This window comes from Tursiops truncatus, chromosome 11 (assembly GCF_011762595.2).
Source record: "Tursiops truncatus isolate mTurTru1 chromosome 11, mTurTru1.mat.Y, whole genome shotgun sequence".
NCBI classification, from domain to species: domain Eukaryota; kingdom Metazoa; phylum Chordata; class Mammalia; order Artiodactyla; family Delphinidae; genus Tursiops; species Tursiops truncatus.
In genome coordinates this window covers 93,355,562-93,380,222 of record NC_047044.1, presented here as the reverse complement: position 1 = coordinate 93,380,222, position 24,661 = coordinate 93,355,562, and the positions used below count along the sequence as shown (strand labels likewise).

The following is a 24,661-nucleotide window of genomic DNA, read 5'->3' as shown; positions in this document are numbered from 1 at the left end:
CATATTATTTACGGAGCCCAAGTCAAGAAAATTCGCAAGTTATTACATAAAAATGGAGTAATCATGTTGATGGTTAAAGAAAAAGTGCTTCCCAACCAACTTGATGCTGACTATTCTTAGTGAATAAAACTGTAAAGAAATGTGTACAAAAATAATACAATAGAAGGAAAATACAAATGCTATTGGTGAATCATCTCAATAACTCAAATCAAAATAAGGAAACACATTTCTTGGGTACCTGAGAGATCACTGCTTTCAATTCGCCGGAGATCTGAATCAGCCCAAAAGAGTTTGCCCAATCTGCTATCAAGAGCTAAAGCAATTGGTTTACTTAAGCCACTGAAAAAGAGGACCTCCCGTTCTGTTCCATCTAAAGCAGCTCGTTCAATTTTGGGAGACCTTTCCTGAAGATTGGTAAAATACATATACCTGAAGAGAAAGGAGGAAACTATAAGTTTACCAAAGTAAGAAATCACACAAAATGAGAATACTGCTGTTGATTAAGACAAAAGGAAGTAAAATAATATTTTTAAATCTTATTTTAAACGTTTTAAAACGTATGTTTTGAAGGTCATGGGATATATTTCAATTTCAATAATAGTAACAAAGGGTGCACAGAAGTTCTTAGGGAGTTAACTTTAAGGAATTAATAAAACAAAGTGTTAGATACAGGCAGCCTTATGCTTTTGGAATAATACAATATAATAAATAAAATAGCAGTAATCAGAGAGATCTGGACACAAAATTTTAACTTTCTTCTCTATGAGTCTATTTCATAACTGAAAATACGTCATATATGAATCATTTCTTATATTTAACTTCTATAGTTCATCTTTTTCCTGTAACTCCTTTGAAGTAAGCTACTTTCCCTGCTGAATTCCTTATCATTCATTCAGATTCAAGTAAGTATAATTTATTAAATGCAAAGCTCTATATTAAATGAAAGAAGGCATATTAGTTCTTATCATAAAAGAACCTAAAATCTAGTAGAAAACATAAGACTGAAAAACAAGTATAAGGTAAAGTGGAAAGGATTAAGTATAACTAGAGAGGTACAGACATAGAGCGGTGGGTATTTGAGAGAGGAGAATGTCACATCTGGCTGGGGGTGGGGCAGATCAAGGGAAACTTCACGGAGGATGTCACAGTTCAAACAGTCCTGGAGGTATGGGTAGAAATTAGAATTAAAGCAGTAGTGACTAAGGAAGGAAATTCTAGACAGTAAAATCAGAGAAAGCAAGAATATACATGGGCTGAAAAGGAAGGCTGATGAGGGTTTCAGATGCCACCTTAGTAACATACCCTTTTTCTGGGTTTACCACAATGGCTCGAGGTCTGTCTTGCTCGCCTTTTAACACCACTCCAATCGATCTCCCATCTAATCTTGTTACATTAATGACATTGGTGGCCTCGCAAGTCCAATAGATGTAGCGGCTATAAATGTCAATGCTGAGGTCATAGGGCTGTATTTCTAGGTTCTGATTCGGAACTGAGCTCACAACCACTGTAAAGCCCTAAGGGAAGAAAAAGAAACACACACAGAAAATTGGATTCCAAGCCAGACAGCTCCGAGGAGACCACTCACAATACTTATACTTACGTGGTCACACACCTGAGAAGGAACTCTCAAGTCTCAAGCGACATTTCTTAGTGAACATTTCAAATGTTCCCTTTGGTTATTACAACATAAAGCAGTAGAGCGAGCTGAGGCCATACTGGTTGCTCTAAGAAGCTGATAGTGCACTGATCAGAAATGAGAGTGAGAAGGTGACAGCTGTCCCTGTAAACCAGAGACAACTGCGGCTAGAACCACACTCTAGAAATACCTCTAAAGCAGTGGTGCTCAACCAATGGCGATTCTGCATTTGCAAACGCCTCCACCAGGGGCACTGGCCAATGTCTGGAGACTTTTTTTTTTTTTTTTTTTTTGCGGTACGCAGGCCTCCCACTGCTGTGGCCTCTCCCGCTGGAGAGCACAGGCTCAGCAGCCATGGCTCACGGGCCCAGCCGCTCCATGCGGGATCCTCCCCGGACCGGGGCAGGAACCACGCCCCCTGCATCGTCAGGCGGACCCTCAACCACTGCGCCACCAGGGAAGCCCTAGAGCCATTTTTGATTGTCACGCCTATGAGACTGTAACTGGCTTCTAGTGGGGAGAGGCCAGGGATGCTGCTAAATATCCTATGACGTACACGTCAGACCTCCACACAGAGAATTATCCAGCCAAAAATGTCAACAGTGCGGAAGCTGAGAAACTGCTCTAGAGACAATAGCAATTAGTCAGGGCTACAAACCACATCTATCAGTCATGTCCTTCTCTAATCCTCAAATCTACCCCCCCCCAAATTTTCTCTTAAACAAAGCCAAGCAAAAAGAGAGGCTTTGTTCATCTGTTTTATCTGAATAAATTATATTTTATTTACTCGGCATCTCTGAGGTAACACTCCTTAATAAGGCTATCTCATTTATTTGCTATGTCCGCAGCTGTATAACAACAGCTATAATTTCTATCAACTAGTTATCAGCCTATTGGTCCTGGCCTACACCGTGTAAAGTGCATCTGTAGTACACCGCTACAACTACACCCCTCAATGATCCTCGGCGGCCCTAAATACACTATCTCCTTGCTCTTGTCAGACAAGACATGAAAAATAAGTAATCTAATCTCCCTAAATTTTAATGCATTAAAAATGCAACTTAACATTACTGTTAAAAGGAAAATGACAAATAATTATTTATAGTAATCCCGGTCTAATACTGCTTGGACACAGAAAGAAAGCAAAGAATTATGGACAGTGGTATGTAAATCATGACTAGAATGTAAGCACAGATAAGACATGTTGATAATATTTTCATTCCTATCCCATAGTCACCAAATAATAGTTACCAAAACAAAAACAAAAAAAGATTAGACTAATGATAACATATCCTAGATGTAATTTTACTGAGACTGTGTTTTATGTTTCCCATCCTCTGAACCTTTTAAATAATAGTTAACTAGTAATACAACTATTATTTATTGAGGGCCCACTGTGTGGTAATGGGCTTTTACATTCCTTTCAGCTAAAAAGTTCGTAAGAATCCTAGTGAGTGACAGAGCTGAGATCAGAACCAAGTGTGTATTTGATTTCAAAGTTTCCAACACTCCATGTAAATGGAATTAAAAAAAAAAACTATATAAATGATACAGGTGGCACTGACAGTCATACTAATATATGAGCATAAGTTATTTTAATACAACACAATCTTCATTCTAATAGAATTATCAAACAATTGTTTACTCAAATATCATTAGGAGGGAAAAAAGCTGCTAGGTTCAGAATTTCAGTTTTACACACACACACACACACACACACACACACACACACACACACACACACACACACATACACACAAGCGGAGTCAAGACTTCAGTAAAATAGGACGGTTGGCTGGTCCAATTACTAGGCAGAAGAACTGGATTTTGAATGCAGCCCTGAATTACCTGGCTGCCATCTTCTTGTGCTTTTCGGATCATGTTTTGTCGTGAGTCAATCCAATAGAGTTGCTTGTCCAGTGGGTCATAGTCAATGGCCCGGACATTCCGAAGGCTGTGGATAGGAAGGATGATGTCAGGGCTCTGCTGTTCATCAATCACCATGCGGTTGATGGCACTCTTTTGACTGAAGAGCAGGAAAGTAGTTGGAGCTTAAAGAAAGAAAAAAGTAAATAGGAAACGTAGTTACCCTAAGTCTTGTATCACTCAAAGATTTGATCAGCCTGTTGTCTGTATCTCATACAAAACAGACATGTATGTTGAAAAGGTAAGGTTGAGATAAAACCCTTTGGAATGCCTCCAGAAACTCTCCTAGAGGTAACACTGATCGGCACTCTGGTTACCAAACCAGTTATGAATTTACCCCATGATAACAGCCAACTAGCCACTTCTTCTCTGTCTTGTCCACAGCGGTATCATAGGACACTTGATTTTAATGAAGCATTTAATAGACATAGACAAAATTCTCCTGTCTGCCAAGTAAATAATCCTAACTCCTCCATAACCAATTCTTGTAGATGGAAGGAAGCCTGGGTCTCCACAGGTCAAAGAAGAAACTTCAAGATTGGTTTTAGTCTCACTTCTCACACTATTTAGTCACTTGATCTTAACTAAGGCCCTAAACCTCTCTGAGTCAAAATCTACTCAACTCTAAAATAAGGTCATAGCTATGTTGTCCTGCTCATTGACTTGCCATAAAAATTTTACAACATATGTGTAAATACTTTAAAAACTGTAAGGCATTATGGCAATTATACCTCAACAAAAAATTGTAAGGCATTATGTAAATGTCAAGTAAAAATAACTACTGTTTATTATTATCAGTAGTAGCAGTAATAAACTTGGTATTAGTAGGATTCAAACCAACCCTCACTGGTTGCAGATATAGGCTTAATATTTTGCATAGTGGGTTGCAAGGAGAGGGAGCCAGTAAAAAAAAAAAAAAAAAAAAAGCACACTTAAGTTGATGCCCTAAATTTATGAAATGGGAAAATGCAACAGAGACAACACTTCCCTTTCCCAGGGACTAGGCCTCTGCATCTCTAACCTAGAAAAGGATAGCATCTGGCAGTGCTACCAAAAACTTCAAAGTCTAATAGCATTTTTTAAATCTTCATTTAAAATATATGTAAAAATTCTGTAATTACACATTGCTCAGTCACCACCTAAATCCAGGAGAATTTTGTCCTTCTCAGGGATATAAACATAAATGGCCAAGACAGAACTCCCTGCTTTATTTCCCCTTAAACCCCATTCTTCACAGCTCCATTATTTGTGGTTCCCTGGTTGACTTTACGTTTACACCCAAATGTATACTGGCTTAAATCCCGAAGAAATTCACTGGTTCTCACAAAGAAACTTGGTATTCACAACACTGAAATTCGGCTTTGAGTTCCTCACTGGCTAAAAGTCCATACCTAGCTTGGAAGATTTAGAAAGTATTCCAATGATCCCACTGGAACTCTCCATTACCTGGAGTCCATAACATATTGATTTAACAATTTTCAGCAATTTTAGTAGAACCCATGCCTTAAGCAGTAAGAATACAGGTCACAACAGAGTAGTTAACAAGTTTCCCATCTTTTTTTTTTTTTAAAGAATTATTTTTTTGGCAGTACTACATTCTTGTAAATCAAGACAATAGAAAAAAAAAGTTCTGAATTCTAAATTTCCAACAAAATAAGCACCGCTTATACTAAGACATACAATGAAACTTAGAAGAAAGACCCCACAGTTTTAGGTGTCAACTTTTCCTGCCTGGGAAATAATCAAATATATATTTGGCTCCAAGTATGTTTCACTGGGTACTTTTTTTTTTTTTGAGTCAAGTTTTAACCTTTAATAAGATTCCACAATTAGGTGTTCTAGAAATGTAGATTAAGACAAAGCCAAATATGGCTCCAAAGAAATGCTTGTTTCAAAGTCTATGGATGACATTAATAATTACAGCTGGCTAAATATTTCTAAGAGGAAGCTAATGTTTTGACTTATTTACAAAAGTGACAAAGAATATGCAAGTTTGTAAACCTCAATCCATCCTAATTTATGTAACCTCTAGCCACCACTCCCTCATCTCCTGCAGAATGCTTTCAAAACTGTCCTATGAGGCTGTCTCTGTTTTGCATTCCCACAACGAAGACAGCCAGCCACACGCAGAAGCTGGAGGAGGATGTAGGAGGAAGCTCTTCAGCTCTCCTTTGAAGACACAAGTGTTCACCCAAAGCTGAAAGAAAGGTATTACTCTGGTGTAAGAACAGCATAAATGACAAGGGCAAGCCCACCATGTCTGACTGTGCCATCTGTGCATTGTGCCAAAGGCACCAAGTAGGGACTGAAGTCCAGTCCACACTTCATTAGCCAAGTCAAGCACCTATGCAGCTGCATCTGCCCAGAGGAAACATCTTTTCCCAATTTGCACAAAGGTTCCATAGAGGCCAACCACTTCAGTACTGAACAAAGGATTACACAATTTGGCCTCCTCTCTGACTTAATTTCTATTCACTGTGTTCCAGAGACACTGGCCTCCTAGGTGTTCCTCTAATATGCCGAACATGCTTCCCCCTAGGGCCCCTGCATTTGCTATTCCCTTTTGCTTGACAGGTCTTCTCCCAGATATCCAGCATAGCTCATTTTCTCACCTCCCTCAGTTCCGGACATAGTGTCACTTTTACAGTCAGGACTTCTCTCATGACCCTATTTAACACTGTGATCCTCTTACCCACCCTTTCTTGCTCTTAATTTTCTCCATAACACTCATCTCCATCTAACTCCTGACAGAGTTTACTTATTTAGTTCATTATCTGTCCCACTGAAATGTAAGCTCCATGAGGGCAGGGATTAATGTCTATTTTATTCAGTGCTACATTCTTCACTGGCTCAAATGATGCCCAGTGTGGATTAGGTGTTCAGTAAATATTCACTGAAAGAATAAATGAGTAAACAAATGAAGAAACAAGCATGAGATGATGATAACTAAGGACAGCCCTGTAGCCATGATTTTGAAAGTAAGGAAATAAAATTATTTCAGAAAACTGGGAAAGAAAAGAAACAAGCATTTATTTAGGAACTCCAAGATGTCACACATCATACCAGATGTCATCCAATCCCCCAAATTACTCCATTTTATAGGTGAGCAAACTCAGAACAGTTAAGTAATGTCTAAAGAAAGGCTCAGAAAGGTTAAGTAATTTTTCCCAGGTCACAAAGCTGCTGCTGAATGGAAGAGCACATGTTTTTCCAAATCCTGTCCTGCTTCTTCATTCTTCTATTTAACAATGATTTCTTGAATGACTACTATTTACCGAACACTTTTTTAGGCACCTAAGATACATCAGTGGAAAAACAGGAAAAAAATGTTGCTTCATGGAGTTTATATCCCAGTAAACAGATAACAAGTAATAAGCATAATAAAGAGGTTATAGTGTATAAATAATAGAGTGTATAAATTATACAGTATATCAGAGAGTGATTAAGTGTCACAGGAAAAAGAAAAATGGCAGGTAAGGGGCACTGGCAATGTTAGATAGGGTGGAAGGATGACTTGCAATTTTAAATCGGGCAGATCAGGTCTCACTGTGGAGGTCACAATTAAGCAATGACTTGGAGGTGAAGTATATCCATGCAAATATCTGCAGGAAGAACATTCCAAGTAGAGGAAATAAGCAGTATAACAGTCCTGAAGTAGGAGTAACTGGCATATTTGAAAACAGCAATGAGGCTGGTGTGGCTGCCATGGAGAGAGCAAGGGAGAGAATGGTAAAAGCTGAGGTTAGAGAAGCAAAGCGGGGGGGGGGGTGCGAAGTGTGGGGTACAGATCATGCAGGAACTTGTAGGCCATTATAAGAACTAGGTTTTCACTCTGTGTGAAATGGGAGGTTTTGAGCAGAGTAACAACATGATCTGATTTAGCTTTTGAAACACAGGTCTAGGAGTAAATTACACAATGTTAGAAAACTTTTTGAGGGCAAGTACTTTGTGTTAAACTTCTCTTGTAATCTGCTTTGGAATCTAATACATCTGTGCACAAATATTAAATAGTACTCATTATAAAAAGAACACGCAACAGGAAGCCTCTTGAAACACTGCCAATCATCTCAGAAAGAGCCAAAGACAGACATTAGGGACACTCAGCACTGATTTCTCAAGACCTTCACTCACCAACTAGCACACACTGGTAAAATCAGACCAAACAATAATGACCTCAAAAGGTCTTTCCCTATTCTTCTGTCTCCAACACTTATTACCCCCATTTTCTCCTTCCAAAGTTAAACTTCTTAAAAAAGATGTCTACATAACACATACACTACCAGCCCTTCCTTTTCTCCATTCACTTGTTGATCTATTCCCATCTTTCACCATTACCTCCCTGAAATTACTTTTTTCAGGGTTACTAATAACCACCTCATCCAAATATCCAATGGATACTATTTTAGGCCTCACCTTACTCAACCTGTCAACAGCATTAACACAGTTCTATTTTCAAACAATCTTCTCTCTTGTCTTCTGTGTCACTATCTTCTCCTGGTTCTCCTCTGGCCCTTCTCGCTGCTGCTTTTCTGTGTCCACTGCGAGCTTTCTCTCCTCAACCAGAGTTCCTGAGGTTACCAGACCCCTTCTTTTTGCCACACTAGAGTTTGCAAACTATGGCCCACAAGGTAAATCTGGCCTGCTGCCTGTTTTTATAATAAAGTTTATCAGAATTGAGCCACATTTTAAAAATGTAACATCTATGGCTGCTATCACACTGAAATGTTCAGAGCTGAATAGATGTGAGAGAGACTATAGGATTCACAAAGCCTAAATATTTACTCTCTGGCTCTTTAAAGAAAAAGTTTGCTGACCCCAGGTCTATACCTTCTCCCTAAGTACCTATTTTAAATACATGCTGGCATTTCTAAAATTAATACCTCTAACATCTCCCTGAGCTATGGATTCTTCTATACAATTTCTTTCTTTCTTTCTTTTCCTTCCTTCCTTTCTTTCCTTTCCTTTCCTTTCTTTCTTCCTCCCTCCCTCCCTCCCTCCCTCCTTCCTTTCTTTCTTTCTTCCTATCTTCCTATCTATCAATCTAACTACGGCTGCATTGGGTCTCTGTTGATCGACTGATCTATCTATCTATGGCTGCGTTGGGTATCTGTTGATCGATCGATCGATCGATCGATCTATCTATCTATCTAAGGCTGCGTTGGGTCTCCGTTGCTGCACACAGGCTTTCTCTAGTTGCAGTGAGTGAGGGCTACTGTTCATTGCAGTGCGCAGGCTTCTCATTGCGGTGGCCTATCTTGTTGCAGAGCACGGGCTTTAGGCACGCGGGCTCTAGAGCACAGGCTCAGTAGTTGTGGCACGCGGGCTCTAGAGCGCAGGCTCAGTAGTTGTGGCTCACGGGCTTAGTTGCTCCGTGGCATGTGGGATCTTCCCGGACCAGGGCTCGAACCCATGTCCCCTGCGTTGGCAGGCAGATTCTTAACCACTGCACCACCAGGGAAGTCCCTACATTTACCTATTTAATAGTTCTATTTCCCATAGGAAAATCAATACAAACCTAAAATTATTTTTAAATTCTTTTTGAAAACGAATCCTCCCCATTTACTATCTACTTAACTGCTCACACCAAAAATCTACAAGTCATCCTTGCTTCCTCCCTCTTATTCTTCCTCATATACAACTCATTAACAAGTTCTGTTCATTCTAGTTTCAAAATATACCTTGAACCCATCAACGTCTCTCCATCACAACGGCCACCAGCCCCGTCTAAGTCGACCTGCATTATCACAAGAGTCTGACTGCCCTGCAACCACTTAATTTTCCTCCTCAAATCCATTCTCCACAGCAATCAAATCATGTAATTATATCTTATTCAATTTTCATAGCAACCCTACAAGTTAATTACTATTATTATTCCCATTGTACAAATGAGAAAAAATAAGGCTTAAAAAATGTATGTGACTTGCTTTGGTAAAACACAAAACTTACATGTGACAGAGATGCCAAATCATTAAACTATAAACTGATGTTCTTTCCTTTTCAGAACTGAAGTCTTGTGTCAGAACAGACTAGATCCTTTCCTATGTGACCTCCTATACTTTCAGGCACAGAATAAGGTAATTTCAATAGTTCACTATATCCAATATCCTACAGCAATTTTGTTACCTTCTAACTTAGTGAACCATACCCTACTTCTCTCCCACGAATCTACTTTTTCTGATCTATTTATCATATCTACCAATTTGTTCTTGTCTATCCACCAAGACATGGGCATTCACGCACACCTGAATCATAAATCAGGACTCCCCAAGCCAACAATCTTTTGTGGCACACTGTGTTTTGGTGTTCTCAGCACTGTATGTGTGTGTGTCTCTGTGTGCATGTGAATCTGAGAAGAGCTGGTAACATCAGCTAGAAGTAAGTGGCGACCACTCACTATGTTCAGAGCATGTGCTCTCCAGTTTTCCTTCCCCATCTATTTACTGTTTCATACTGAGCTAAATTTACTCATAGCATTTTCTGCCTGGCCTCTTACACACTTAAATTCTTCATCTTTAGCCTATTCTATGAACTTCAAAGGACAAGGAGATCGCATTTTGTAGATTCTCTTTGTTGTACTGTTTGTACTGTTCTTCCCTTCCTTTATCATGAATAAATATGTATAGCACACATATGTGCTGTCTGCTGTCTCTCAAAGAAGCTATGCACATTTTTCAATACATATTTAATCCCCAAGGATAAAAGACTTACTTTTTCTATAGTATCAATTCTTCCATAACATCAACTAGTTAGCACCAAACAAATAAAAGTAACAAAAACCTGCATTTTTCCACATTTAGTCCTTCCCTTTTATTAAACAAATGATCAACTCTGGACCTCTACAACTTTTTATTCTAGAAAGAACATGAACTACAGTGTTTTCTCCTCTAATTCTAGATTGCTTTGGGGGGGGGGAAATGCAGCTTACCACTACAAGTCCTGTTGTCAGCATTAAGAGAGTAGTGGGCAGGGCATCCACAAACAAAACCTCCAACTGGCACCGCCAAGCAGAGGTGGGAGCAGTGCCCATTGCTGGAAGCACACTCATTCCACCCTGCCTGCCGAGAGGAGTGAAACACGAGGATGTCCATCACATAATCCAAATGGCCCTGGATGATGGTGCGGTTTTGGCCACTGGTTTTGTTGGCACGCTCGATGCTGCGTCGGCTCCAGTCCGTCCAGTAGATGTAATCTTGGTACTGAGTTAAGCCAAACGGATGAGGCAAGTCATCTGCTATAACCTCACGGTTGAGTCCTGTTTTCAGAAAGGCAGTAGAAAGGGGAGAAGCAGAGAGATGAAATATGTGAGAATGTAAGTCTTGTTGGCAAAAATAAAATAAAATGTTAACATATAAAACATTACTTTTGTAAGCAATTTAAAACAGAAGAATTCCTTTAAAAGCAATTCTTAAACCAGACTGGTCCTCTGAAATCAACCCACCTGCAGTCTGACCCCATGCCTCAAACTAATATTCTTGCTACAAATCACTGAGTTTTTTTAAACTCCTGTAAATGGTCTATTTTGATTGTGGTCTTATTTTCCCTCCATAAAGGTCTACAGTTCAACTATTTTTCCTTCCAAAAAAGGATGAAAATGCATATATTGTATTTTACCGGTACAAAAAGTCACTTCAGGAATGCCCAGGGTGTTATAAATTCCATTATAAGCCCAACAGTAATGAAATGTCCACATATTAAAGAGATATGAATCCAAGTACCTAGCCCACTATTAATAAATAGGATACAGTGTGAGACAGAGGAAAAACCTAGACATTCATATGAAGTTTTATTAATAGTATCTAACCTACGGTAAACAGCAGCCACTGACTTTTGCACAGAAAGGATTATATACTATCTGTCTGAACAAAAGGGAGTACAGCTTACCAAGCATATTTGAAGATTCTATTAAGTTGGTGTCCAGGTCTGTCCAATAAAGCCTCCTTTTAGCATAATCAATAGTTAGGCCATTTGCTCGCCCCACATTTGGAACTAATGTAGTACGTTCACTTCCATCCATGGCAGCTCTGTCTATCTTAGGCTTTCCACCCCATTCAGTCCAATACATAAATCTAAATTCAAAACAGTGGATACTTAACATTTCATTTTTGACTATTTGGGAGAAAGGATCATATTCATGCACAGTAACTAAATGAATTTAAAGAAAATATACATTAAGTCAAGGAAATTGGTAAAGCAAAATCATAGCTATAATTTTTTTCAAGAATACTGGCAGCCTCAACTAAGTATTTTTTCTCATATCCTAAAAAGGAAGTGAGTCAGCTTTCCTTAGTCTTTCCAATGAATTTGTTCCATCCAAAACCTAGGAACTGGAAACAAACCAATGATTTCCTTATTGCAGCATTGCATTTATAAAACTAATATTCAAGAAGTTAGCAAAGAATTAAAGCTCTGGTCTCAGAACCTGATTCGCTTCAGAACAAAATATATGTATTTCTGAATACAAGTAATTCGAATTTTTAAACTTCTTTTCAATTTGTGTCATCAACTCTCCCCCAAACTAAGTTGCAGCAGTACATCAAGGGTAAAAATTAATAGCCTTTAACTGAAATTTAAAAGCAAAGTTTGAAAATGCATTTGGTCACATGGTCGAAGGCAACATACCGCGACGTGTAAGAGCAACGAACCACCCCTTAATGTGTCAGCTGGTCAGTGAACACTATCACTACAACCCCTGGGAAATTTTAGAACACTCTTTTGCTTTTGTTGTACTCTTTTGAGTTCTTCACCTTAACCTTAGAGCAGCTCAACAGTATAGGTTTTTTACACATGAGGAGGCCAAGGCACTAAAAGTGTGACTGATTTGTCTGATGTCTTCAAGCCAGTCACATGGCAGCGCTAGAACTAGAAGCTGACCCTTAGCCAAATGCCCTTCCAGCTGAACTAGTAGTGCTAGTTTGAAGACACTCTGAATACTGGGAGTAGGAATGTTCTCCACGTGCCAGGTCTCATCAAATACCCATGGCAGACATTCACTCATCAGCCTGTTAGCTGATGGTTGATTTGGTAGCAATGTATGAACATGGTTTTCTGAAAACTGAAGTTGTCTCGGTCTTTGTTTGCATTTGTACTTGTCAGCTGACAGGCACGTGCACACCCCGAGAGCCCAAGAGAAAACAACTGTGGGAGAAATTTCACAGTTGCCAGCAGCCACATAAACTAGAGTACTTCGTCCCAACTACTAAATATCTGTCTGGTAACTAATGTTTAGAATAAAAATCACCATAACCCAATCACAACATGTCAGCACAGAGGGGGTGCTTTCAGTATGACCTTCTTAACTACATGGCTAACAAGCTAACCATGGAACTGACTGATTCAGGGAAACTATGTTTCATTACGGCTATAGTAAATATGTTTGTACGTTCACACTGTTAACTTCTGCTTTTTAAAATGGAGTTATTCTTCACATTTCAGATTTCTTAGATGCCGGCTTTTTAAAACTTGCTAAATCATGTAAGAAGGATCATCTACCATTGAAAAACATGTCACGTTGTAAAAAAAATAGTTTATCAGAAAGTTCACTGTTTAATATCAAAGTTTCCCCAAGTTTATAATAATAATCAAACTAATTGTCCATTTTTGAATTAACAAACATTCTAGAATGGAGCTTGTAAAATGCAGTTATTTCCTAGCACACATTATTTCAGTGGGTTTACTTTCATAGGTTTGGAATCTGGTGTAACTTGGGAGAGAGTGCAAGCAAATACAGACTTGATGACACCTTTAAAAAGGCTGTCTACTTAGTATGTAAGTATGATCATTAATATTTAATTATTAATCCATTTCACGTTTTTTTTTTTCGCGGTACGCGGGCCTCTCACTGTTGTGGCCTCTCCCGTTGCGGAGCACGGGCTCCGGATGCGCAGGCTCAGCGGCCATGGCTCACGGGTCTAGCTGCTCCGCGGCATGTGGGATCTTCCCGGACCGGGGCACGAACCCGCGCCCCCTGCATCGGCAGGCGGACTCCCAACCACTGCGCCACCAGGGAAGCCCTCACTAATCTTTTTCACCCAATGTTAATGATGACAAAAGTCAAATTTAGCTAATAATTATTAATTCTAAATCAGTGAAATCTCAACTAATGGTTTTAAGATAAAGCCTGTCTATGGTTGACTTGTCAAATTCCTAATAAGCATTATTTAAGACATCAAGAATATAATCCATAACTTGGCCATGAACAATGCAGTTGCAAAGAATGCATACAAAAAGCTGTTTACCCTTCAGCGGGGTCCAATGCAAGAGCTCTGGGACTATCTAGGTCTTTCCACACCAAAACTTGTCGGTGCTGCCCGTCCAACTTTGATACCTCAATTCGATTTGTTCCTGTGTCTGCCCAGTACAAGTTCTTCCCAAGCCAGTCTACTGCCATGCCTTCTGGATAATCTAAGCCAAATTCTACCACATGTTCCAGTGCACTGCCATTCATAAAGGCTCTGCTGATGGTCTGCAAAAATAAGATTAACAAAAAAGTCACAGGGCTTAAGTACAAAACACCATCCAGAAGGAATGTATGGTTTGTTTTTCGTTGGGTGGGAGGATCCAGAAGAGCCAGAGGCATAGTTTCTCAATACAATTCACATATTTTATGAGCAAAGAAAAAAAATGATGTCAATCTCTAATAAATGCAACTGTGACCTCAAGTTTTATTGCCAATTCAGGGAGAAAGTTTTGAAATTTTTAAGGACCAGAAATTTATTCTAGTAGAACAGTGGAATGACTATTCTTGTAAAATTTATTAGTAATCAAGTGAAAGAGACGTGACCAGAATGTTGCAGACTTTTAACAGGTAGTCAGCTTCCTGAGGGTACCTGAGAGTAGGCCATGTCACCGTGTCAACTGAAGATCTCAACAACCTTATATTGATACCTTATAGAGGTGCATGTGACTATTATCATACCATTACCACTGTAGCTTTGAATCCCCTAAAAATTAAAACCGTCATAATTCAAGCTATTAATAATAGCTGCTACTTCATGGCAAGTACTATCCTAAGTACTTTGTGTACCTATATTTTCTGATTTAATCCTTACAACAGCCCTGCAAGATAGACATTATCGCTATTTTCAAGATGAGGAAACTTACAAGCCCACACAATAAAAGCCAAGATAAAGCATTTATTCACTCATTTAACAGAGTTTACTGAACACCATTAGAATCTAACTCTGGCTCTAACATTCCATGATTTTTGCACATGAGACAAAATTTTACACAAGTTATCTAAAACAAGTCCAAAACAATCTGGAAGAAGGAAAGCTTATTCTCCAGATTTTCCGGTTAAGAGCTCCTCCTTATGGACTCAATGTGCTTTTTATTCTAGGGGGGAAAAAAAGGTATGCTATAACTCATAATTGCCATTTTCTATCTCAGTCAGGTGTCCCCAAATTTTTTTAAATAAATTTAGAGTCAAGTCTCTATAAGCCATTTATATGAAGCATGCAATTGCTTACTCTCTAACTGAAGAAAACGTCACTCATTAAATTCAAACAGAACAAAGTAGAGGAAGATTATGTCTTGCAGATTTAGAACACTCAAGCAGAGTATCTTGCACTAAAACATACTTAATAAAAAATACTGAATGGGCCTTTCCCTCGACTTCCTTTAAAAAGTTAAGTGTTTTTGTAGAACTCTGCCTATTAAGTAATGAGGAAAGTTGATAAGAGCACGAAGAGTCAGAAATCCTAGAGGCTCTCCCTTTTAGCCCCCAGTTTTAATATTCCAGTTCTTTTGCTAACCTTGAGTGATATGTCAGTCCAGTAAATTCGGTTGTCTGTCACATCAAAGTCCAAAGCAGAAGCTTCTTTGACACCAGTGAGCGGGATGGCCACGTTATTATTGTTAGTTTCCAAAGAAATTCTCCTGATATCTGCTCTCCGTGAAAACAAAAGGAAAGCCTCTGGGACAATGCAGGTCTTCATGTCACTGATGAGTTCAAAGCCAATGGGGCAGGCACAGCGAAGGCCCTGAGGTCTATAGAGGCAGAGATGGCTACATCCCCCATTCTCCTCAGCGCAGGGGTTGGAACCTAAAATTATAAAAGGGCACAGAAGGACACACGCATTGATACAATCAACACATTTTCAATTTAAAATGACTAAGCATTTGTTTCACAAAGACCAAGGATGATATTTGCTCCCAAATCTAGAGTTTCAGTTGTAATCTCATAGACATGCACTGTGAGGGTTAATAGGGAATAAAAGGCCAGGCACAGTTGTGCAGGCCTATAGTCCCAGCTACTCGGAAGCAGGATGGCTTGAGCCCAAGAGTTTTGATCGGTAATGCTCTATGCTGATTGGGTATCCGATTAAGTTGGCATCAGTATGGTGACCTCCCAGGAGTGGGGACTACCAGGTTGCCTAAGGAGTGCTGAACTGGCCCAGGTTGAAAACGGAGCAGGTCAAAACTCTTGTGCTGATCAACTGGGAATAGAGGTATGACAAAAATACTTTCCTTTGTACCCACAGTAAACTTTAACTAAACTGCATTATTCATACAGTAGAAATTCTTTTCATGAAGGGGTGTGCGTGTGTGTTAAGTTTAGCCCTTCGATTCAAACTATGTAGGCAGAGTACTAAGCCAACATTTAAAAGGTTATTCCTGCCAATCAATCTGATAACTTAAAGTTCTCATTTGTTTCCGGATAAACAACTTTAAAGAAAGTTCTTGATTCCAAAATTATTCATGGACCATCTACATGGTGCCCAGCATTAGGTCATCCCCAAATATCACTGAACTTGGTGATATGCTGAAAATATGTTTGGAGGTTTCAGGAACCAAAAGAAGAAAGTGATTTGGAGTATTTTCCCTGGGACATTTATTTAATTTCTCTGGTTCTTACATTTAGGGTTTGACAGTAGGGAGGTGGAAGGAAATGGAATGATCGTCCCTGAGAAAGAAGATAAGCTGTTCACTGTCTTCCTTAGCCACTAGACACCATGGGATATGATGTAAAAGGTATCAGACTTTGAGAAAAACGTACTTGTACCACAAAGAATTTATGTATATCCCCTCAAAACATCAACAATTTACACTGCTGACTTTACAAGCTGCTGACTGTCTCTATCTTTTCTCATTCCTCGTTCAATCTCTAAGAGAACTGTGGAATTACTTACCAACGATTCGATGAACATTTGTGGCCTTCAGGCCCATGAGGTCAGGGAGCTGGTCTATGATGATTTCCCGCTCTGCACTTCGTTTGTGTACTCTTTCGATGCTCCGCCTCTGCCAGTCGGTCCAGTAAACATAGTCACCCAACAAAGTAAACCCAAATATGTGGGGAATTTTGTCTTCCACTAGCACTCGTCTCCCAGTCCCATCGGTATTCATAACCTTCAAGTTTAAGTTTAAAGAGAAGGAAGAGGAAAAGATGTGTACTTATTCTTCAAACGTATGTAAAAATGACAAAACCAACTATGCCTACATCAAAATCCAAGTGTCATCTTAGCTACTCCTGTTACAATGCTTTCACAAAGTGACAACATGTTGGTTTAATGAGAAGGATTTCGAAGACTCAACGTGGGCTCGTATTTTACCTCTACTTCCCCAGTCTTTTATTACCCTTCCTTCTAAAAATCCCGGCAACATTAGATTTAGTAGGCACCTCCTCTACTAAATGACTGTGTAAAAGTTAAAAGTACAATATTATCGCCTTAAGTTTGCTTGTACATCTGTTTTCAAATTATAGTGTACCTTTGCACATATTATTTTATTACGTATTGTGTTTTATAACATATTTTATCATGAGAGTTTTGCCTGTTTGACATCTAAGGAAACTAAGATTCAAATAAGGTTGCACAGCTTGTATACAGAGTTGATGTCTTTTTTAGAACTCCTTCTATTTAGTATATTTTTTATTTCATTGTTTTTGTTTTAAAAAAAAAAACACTCTAGATACTCTCTCTGCAACTAAGTTTCAAGTAACTAGGACGTATCAGCTCTTTCCAACTACCCTACAGCACAGCGGTCCCCAACCTTTCTGGCACCAGGGACCAGTTTCGTGGAAGACAATTTTTCCACGGACTGGGTGGAGGAGGACGGTTTCAGCATGATTCAAGCACATTACATTTATTGTGCTCTTTATTTCTATTACTATTATATTGTAATATAATATGAAATATATAATGAAATAATTATACAGCTCACCATAATGCAGAATCAGTGGGAGCCCTGAGCTTGTTTTCACTTGCCACTCACTGACAGGGTTTTGATATGAGTCTGCAAGCAACTGATTTATTATGGTCTCTGTGCAGTCAAACCTCTCTGCTAATGATAATCTGTATTTGCGACCTAGAGCCCTCACATGTGCAGTTCACAGTAGGGTTCGCGCTCCTATGAGAATCTAATGCCGCCGCTGATCTGACAGGAGGCGGAGCTCAGGCAGTAATGCGACCAATGGGGAGCAGCTGTAAATACAGATGGCGCTTCGCTCGGCTCACCTCCTACTGTGCAACCCGGTTCCTAACAGACCACGGACCACTCTTGGTCCGTGGCCCGGGGTTGGGGACCCCTGCTATAGCAACATTATTAAATTCATTCTGACATTTTCATTGTAAACATCAGCAATTTCCCTAGGCGTCTTATCTGTCTCTGACGTTGCAGAAACATGTACTAATCTTCTGCTCTAAAAGACAGAGGAAGTATTCTAAAGCACCAACTTCCAAGTCCTCATCTGAGAACATTTCTATCATTTAAAGTGGCCTGTGTACCAGGCAAATCAGCCTTCAGAAATGTTATTGTTACTAATAACATGTCCATGCAAACACCCACCTTAAAAGAAGTATCAGGCATAATCTTATACAAGTATTAATTTTTTATTCATAAATTATATTCCATGTAAGTCAATACTGTGATGCCTAGATGGAATGACAAGCAAATATCTTTATCTCTCCTCTCTAAAAATTTTAAAACACTTGCTGACCTTCCCCAAACATCCAAACCTTGGAAACAAAATACTTAAAAATTGAGCAAAATTGTGCCATATTCTTGTATCTTCACTTGCAAATATCAATAAATATTTGATTTATATCTGATGGAAGAGAGATTATATTAGTTGGATGTTTATCTGTTCATATTAGATACAAGAGGACTTCTATTAAGCCAACTGAATAAATCTATATTTAAATATAATGTTTTTTAAAAGTCAAAAACATAGTTAAAAAGAATTAAATACTACTCCAACTCCTAACATTACACACTTTTTAAAGTTAATAATTTCTGCTCGAGACATGAGTTTAGATTTTTTACATTCACATTTTCTTGCAAGAGACCATTCCTGGATATATTTTATGATGTCTACGGTTTATCTTAAAATTACTTTGGTGTTTAACAGTAAAATGACTAAGCAGAGAAAAAGGGTTGATAATCTGTTTTCATATATAACTAGGATATAATCTCTAGAATAGCAGGAACCTAATTCATCTATTTATGTCTTTCACAGCTACTATTAAAGAGCCTGGCAGAGAACTCAATAAATATTTGTTAAATAATTTTTAAAAGGAGGGACTTCCCTGGTGGCGCAGTGGCTAAGAATCCGCCTGCCAATGCAGGGGACATGGGTTCGAGCCCTGGTCCGGGAAGATCCCACATGCCGCGGAGCAACTAAGCCTGTGCGCCACAACTACTGAGCCTGCGCTCTAGAGACCGCAAGCCACAACTACTGAGCCCGTGTGCCTAGAGCCCGTGCTCTGCAAGAAGAGAAGCCACCGCAATGAGAAGCTCATGCACCGCAACGCAGCGTAGCCCCTGCTCGCCACAACTAGAGAAAGCCCGCGCGCAGCAACGAAGACCCAACGCAGCCAAAAATAAATAAATAAATAAATTTATTTAAAAAAAAAAAAACTTTAAAAGGAGACAGGTTTCCTAAGACCTACGACAGTCAAGAAACCTTAGTAAAAATGGAAATTAAAATTTATATAACAGTTCTTATCCTCAGATCCTAGCTTAGCCATGTGAATGAATGAACGGTATTCTTGCCCAAATTTTAAATCCATGTGAAAATGCATACTACTGCCTACTTTTAGAGAATGGATACTTTCCTGATCCCTCCTAAAAGCAGAGCTCCAAGAAAGAATTTCTGGCCCCATTTTATTACTGCCTGGAAACTCTGATCAGGGTGAAAATTTTTCCTTTATTAGACATAATTTAGAATAGTCATTATTTTTAGGTGGGAGAAGCTTATTTTAAAACTCTGTCCTTTTGCCTCCACCCTAATATGGAGATTCTCTCTTGACTCTGGTATCTTCCTCTACCCTCCCTGCAAGAATTTCCTCCCAATACTATGTCCTTCCTTCCCAGGATCTCCAATTTCTCCCTCTCCATAAGGTCCTTCTTTTCTGCCTTTAACACAGTTTCTACCATTTTAGAGAGACACTGTTTAAAAGCTGAATGATTCTGTTTTTGCTGCCATGTTCTCTGAATGATCTGTAGCTGCTGCCTCCACCTCTTACCATTCATTCCCTTACCTCCCTACAACTGGCTGACAATCCGAGACTCGGCTCAAATGACTACTGAAAACGATCAGTGACTACTTTTCTGTTCTTCTCTGCTCTTGTGCTCTTCTGCACAATCTGCTTTCTATCTCTTCATCTCCCTGGTTCCTCTTTCCTTTTTTAAACCTGGCTGGATATGTTCCAAGATTTCCTGAGTTGTTCTGTCTATAAAACACCTTTCAACAGGCCCATCAAGTCTTAAGGCTTTAATATTACCTTATGCAGAAAAATTACAAATATGTAAAGTTCTAGTCTAAAGTCCCATCAGTTTCTACTGCAATATTTCCCACTGCATCTACCAGAAAATGTACTGCTACCTCATCTAGAATGTCATATACTTAACGGGAAACCTATCTTCTCCATTAGGGGGAGGAGTTCATCATCCTATCAGAGAGCATCTAACACAGAGTGCTAAACATTCTGTATTACAGAACTCTAAAATAATATTTTCTTACAAGTGTATGGTATAGTAAAACGTGTCCGCTTTTACCTTATTCCTTGTTTCAGTATTATCTTAAATCAATTATTATCTTACATTTAATAAATTAATACCAATTTTGCTGATTACTATGCTCCAATATTGGCCTTTCTATTAAAATTTATTTGCTGATCTAAAAGCATACACTAGTTACCTAATACTGAACTTCTTTTTAAAAATAAAATCTAAATTTCTACTTCAAAAATATTACAGGATCAACCAACTCTCCTCTTTCAGTTATGTGTCCTGCAACATTCCTGTTTGTTCATTTTGAGAAATTAACAACTTAAACAAAGATAGCTGATTAGCTATGAATTTAGATAATGGGCAAAGAATGAAACTGAAAACCACAGTGAGAAAAATAACAAAAAGATAATTCCAAAAGATTCTTCTGGTTTACACAACTCTGCATTTTCTTATTTAGCATTTATTCTTCATTCTTCTGCTCTCTAAAAATCTCTTATGATTAGCAAACAATACTCTGGCAGAATTAGACAGATTTGGATTTTAAATATAAGATCTATCACTCACTAGATACCCTTAAGGAAATTTCTCACATGTAAAATAGGCAGAGAGCACTTACATTACTGAATTATTTAAGAAAGAAAAGAATGTTTACTTATATAGCACAGTATCAGATTAATAGATGCTCAGTAAATGCTGGTTCTTGCCCTTTATTGTTTTAGTAAAATGCTTTAGTCCCTAAAAGTAAACAGCTATACTTAAATGGCTATATTTAATTAATTTAGTAAAATATAGTGCTTCAAAATAAAAATTAATACATAAATATAAAAGGATATGTGGAAGTAAAAGACCAAACAACCACACAGTTTTAAGCTGAATAAAAACAGCACAGATTTTTCTGTATCCTGGCAGGGCTGGATACAGCCTTATTGCAGGGCTGCAGCCTTATTCCCATTTCCAACCCCCATTTTTATTGTTTGCTTATGCTACTTAGATGCACAGTAACTAAAACAGTAAACAAAATGGAGAAGTTTGACAATTTGATTGGAATATACTTTCTGCTGCTCTACCAGACCCTCGACTCCACTCCCCACCCCAAATCAAACAACATTAATAAACATATCTACTAAATGCAAATCACATGAAAAGCATGATGAATGCTAATAGAAGTTTACAACAGGGCCTCTTCTAGCTAAGGGATTACAATCTGGTTGAGGAAATAAACTATATTTACATTAAAACCATAAACATACACCCTTCTCTGGCGTACAGTTAATCAGGAAAAACTTTAGGAAGGAGCAGGAGTTCAAATCCACCTTCAAGAATTAGAAGAATTTGGACAAAGAAAAAGAGAAAATGATTTTTCAAAATAAAAGAAGTAACACACGTTAAGACACAGTCATGGATGTCTTGTTTGACTGACTTTGAAAGAGATGCTTTGAGGTAGAAAGAATACAAAAGGGACTCAGAGAGACAGCACCCTATAAGAGGTATGAAATTCCAGGTAAGAAAAACTATAGAAAACAAGAAACTTCTGAAAGCACTTTAAGGAGAGTGACATAACAAAGCTGTATTTCAGGAAGACCTCATTTCCCTCTATTAATGCATCCAGATTGTGCTTAAGATAAATATCTTAAATATAGAATTACGGTTAATAAAATATTTTCAATTTCTATGGGATGATAATAGAGGTCCAAAAATCCCCTTTCTGAAAGTCTCTGGGGCTAGCTCTATTTTAGAATTTGGACTTCTCTGAAATACTGAAAGGCTAACACAATGCACATGGCGTATCACCTCTACCTGGGTCCAGGGCAGCACTTCATTGCCAAGCATGATAATATTTTTCCAGCAAGACATATACATATTCTCACAAAGGGGGATAAATAGGGACTACAATTAGTCTTACACTGCTTCAAGTCAGACTCCTTTTTTTTTCTTAAGTGTTTTTGATGTGGACCATTTTTAAAGTCTTTATTGAATTTGTTACAATACTGCTTCCATTTTGTGTTTTGGTTTTCTTGGGCTCCCCCACCAGGGATGGAACCCGCACCCACTGCCTGGATTGCCAGGGAAGTCCCTCAAGCCAGACTCTCTACCAACTGAATTAATAAAAATAACTTTCGGTTTCAAGAGCTTTTTGGATTTCAGAATTGCACATAAAGGATTGCAGGTTAGGAATGCTTTGGTGATCTTCACTCTGGTCCCCTGACAAAACTGGGGCTTGGATCAGTGTTAATGCTGCTCTAAGTGCAAGCAAGGGTCTCAGGAAGAAGAAAAACAAGCAAAGGACATGTTAAAAAGATAAGGTAATTTTTAGCAACATCTGGCAAATCAACAACAAATGATAATGAAGGTCTTAAAAAGATCTTTAGAATAGCACAGAGTCCAAGAACTCAAATATAGTTCCCTAAAAGCCACAGCTAAGGATTTTGTAGCTTTGCACACTAGAGTATTAGTTCCTTCCAGCTAGCTATTCCTTGTTCTCTCACTTTAAAGGCAAAAACTAAAAGTGTTTTTTTGTGGGTTTTTTTGGGGGGGGGGGTAGTAGAGTAAATAAAGTGCACACTAAAGCTAGATATATCACATCTATTTCAAATTAAACAATGTAATTAAGATATGCTAAGATACTTTAAATGTAAGTTTGTAACCACACTGCTTCCCTTAATTCCCTATCTTCCCATTCTTGACTGTTGTAGTAGCTTTTTACAACAGGGTTGGGTCTAGAACAGTGCTGTCCAAAAGAAATACAAGTTACAAATGTGAGTCATGTGTGTAATTCAAAATTTTCTAGGAGCTAGATTTTTTTTAAGTTTTTTAAAAAACAGGTAAGGGTAATTTTAATAATATATTTAATCTATTCATATATATCCAAAATATTTTATTTCAACATGTAACCACTCTTTAAAAATTTATTAGCGAGATTTTATGTTTTTTCTTACTAGGTCTTCTTAGTATGCATTTCACACTTCAGGCATCTCAGTTCAGAGTAGCCACATTATAGGCGCTCCATAGCCGTATGTGGTTACTGGCTACCCTAGTGGACTGTGCAGTATTAGAATTTCATGGTGGTGACGATACAGCCCACAACAAAATTAATTTACTCCTGTTTTAGATTAGACCCCTGTCCCCCCTCAAACCTGCCACCTTCAGGGTTGCCCTAGACTCATCAGGCTCCGTAAAGCCACAAACAAATGCCTTCCATTTCGTCCTTCCTCCCTCCCCAGCTATGCTATACTTAATTCTAATATGGGTTAAAATTACTTCAAAAATGATTTCTCATGAAAAGAATAAAACTCTACTTTTTTCATCTTTTATCACATTTGTAAGTTTACATTTCAAAGTCCTAGCTGAGATTTGCAAGAGTAAGGACAAAGGCCTGATTCTTTCATTTCTTTTAGGTTATATCAAAATAAAAGTATTAAAATCACATTTATATTAATAAGAGAATCCCTATCTGCCATCTCCTTGGCTCTCCCCTTAAGAGCATTCTAGATTGACAGATAATGGTTGAAGCCAGGTAGTTCCTGAGTATCTTTACTCTGCTTTACTACATGTCTGAAATTTTCCATAATTAAAAAAAAAAAAAATGAAGAGAGGAAAGATAAGGGAAAAAGTCCAAGGGCATCCGAAGAATAATAATAGTTGTTAGTAATAAATGCTGTTATCATTTTTGTTGTTCACATGATGTAGGAGGCAATTTATGAGAATCCTCTGAAGAAATTAAGGGATCAAAAACTTAAACAAAATCTGATTGTGAGACTTTACTTCTAAAGAACTACATATTTCCCTTTATACCGAGTCTGATTACTTTCTGAAATGTGTTTCCTTCCATTACTTTTGCAGAGTTGACACTTCTTAGAAAATTGGCTTCTGCCCTAAATGCTTCTCTTGTATCAGCCACACAATCTCTCTCTACTACTGGGCAGAAGCAACATAGAGAAACAAGAACATGTTGCTTTGTCTCAAAGAAAATTACTGTTACATTTCTCATACCCAAGGAGTAACAGTTTTGGACAGGTTACTAGGTTTGTAAATACAGTTTTAAGCCCCTTTATGTTTAAAATAACAACCCAAATCCTGGTAAAAGCTTGCTTGTACATTCTGAACCCAGGACAAATGCACCATTTTAGGCCAATCCAAAAGATAACCCTTATG

At 38.3% G+C, this 24,661-nt stretch overlaps 1 protein-coding gene across 5 annotated transcripts in view; it reads right to left on the bottom strand.

Moving 5' to 3' along the window:
* The window catches only part of LRP6 (LDL receptor related protein 6), a 172,552-nt gene that overhangs the window by 29,718 nt on the left and 118,173 nt on the right, over positions 1-24,661 (bottom strand). For all 5 annotated transcript variants that reach the window (XM_073789032.1, XM_073789033.1, XM_033867028.2 and 2 more), the window contains 8 exons: positions 16,690-16,906; positions 15,313-15,602; positions 13,798-14,024; positions 11,444-11,628; positions 10,488-10,814; positions 3,485-3,687; positions 1,303-1,514; positions 239-429 (listed from right to left, as the gene is read on the bottom strand). In XM_073789032.1, the coding sequence (XP_073645133.1) occupies positions 239-429; positions 1,303-1,514; positions 3,485-3,687; positions 10,488-10,814; positions 11,444-11,628; positions 13,798-14,024; positions 15,313-15,602; positions 16,690-16,906 (1,852 nt within the window). The remainder of the gene's footprint in view (positions 1-238; positions 430-1,302; positions 1,515-3,484; positions 3,688-10,487; positions 10,815-11,443; positions 11,629-13,797; positions 14,025-15,312; positions 15,603-16,689; positions 16,907-24,661) is intronic.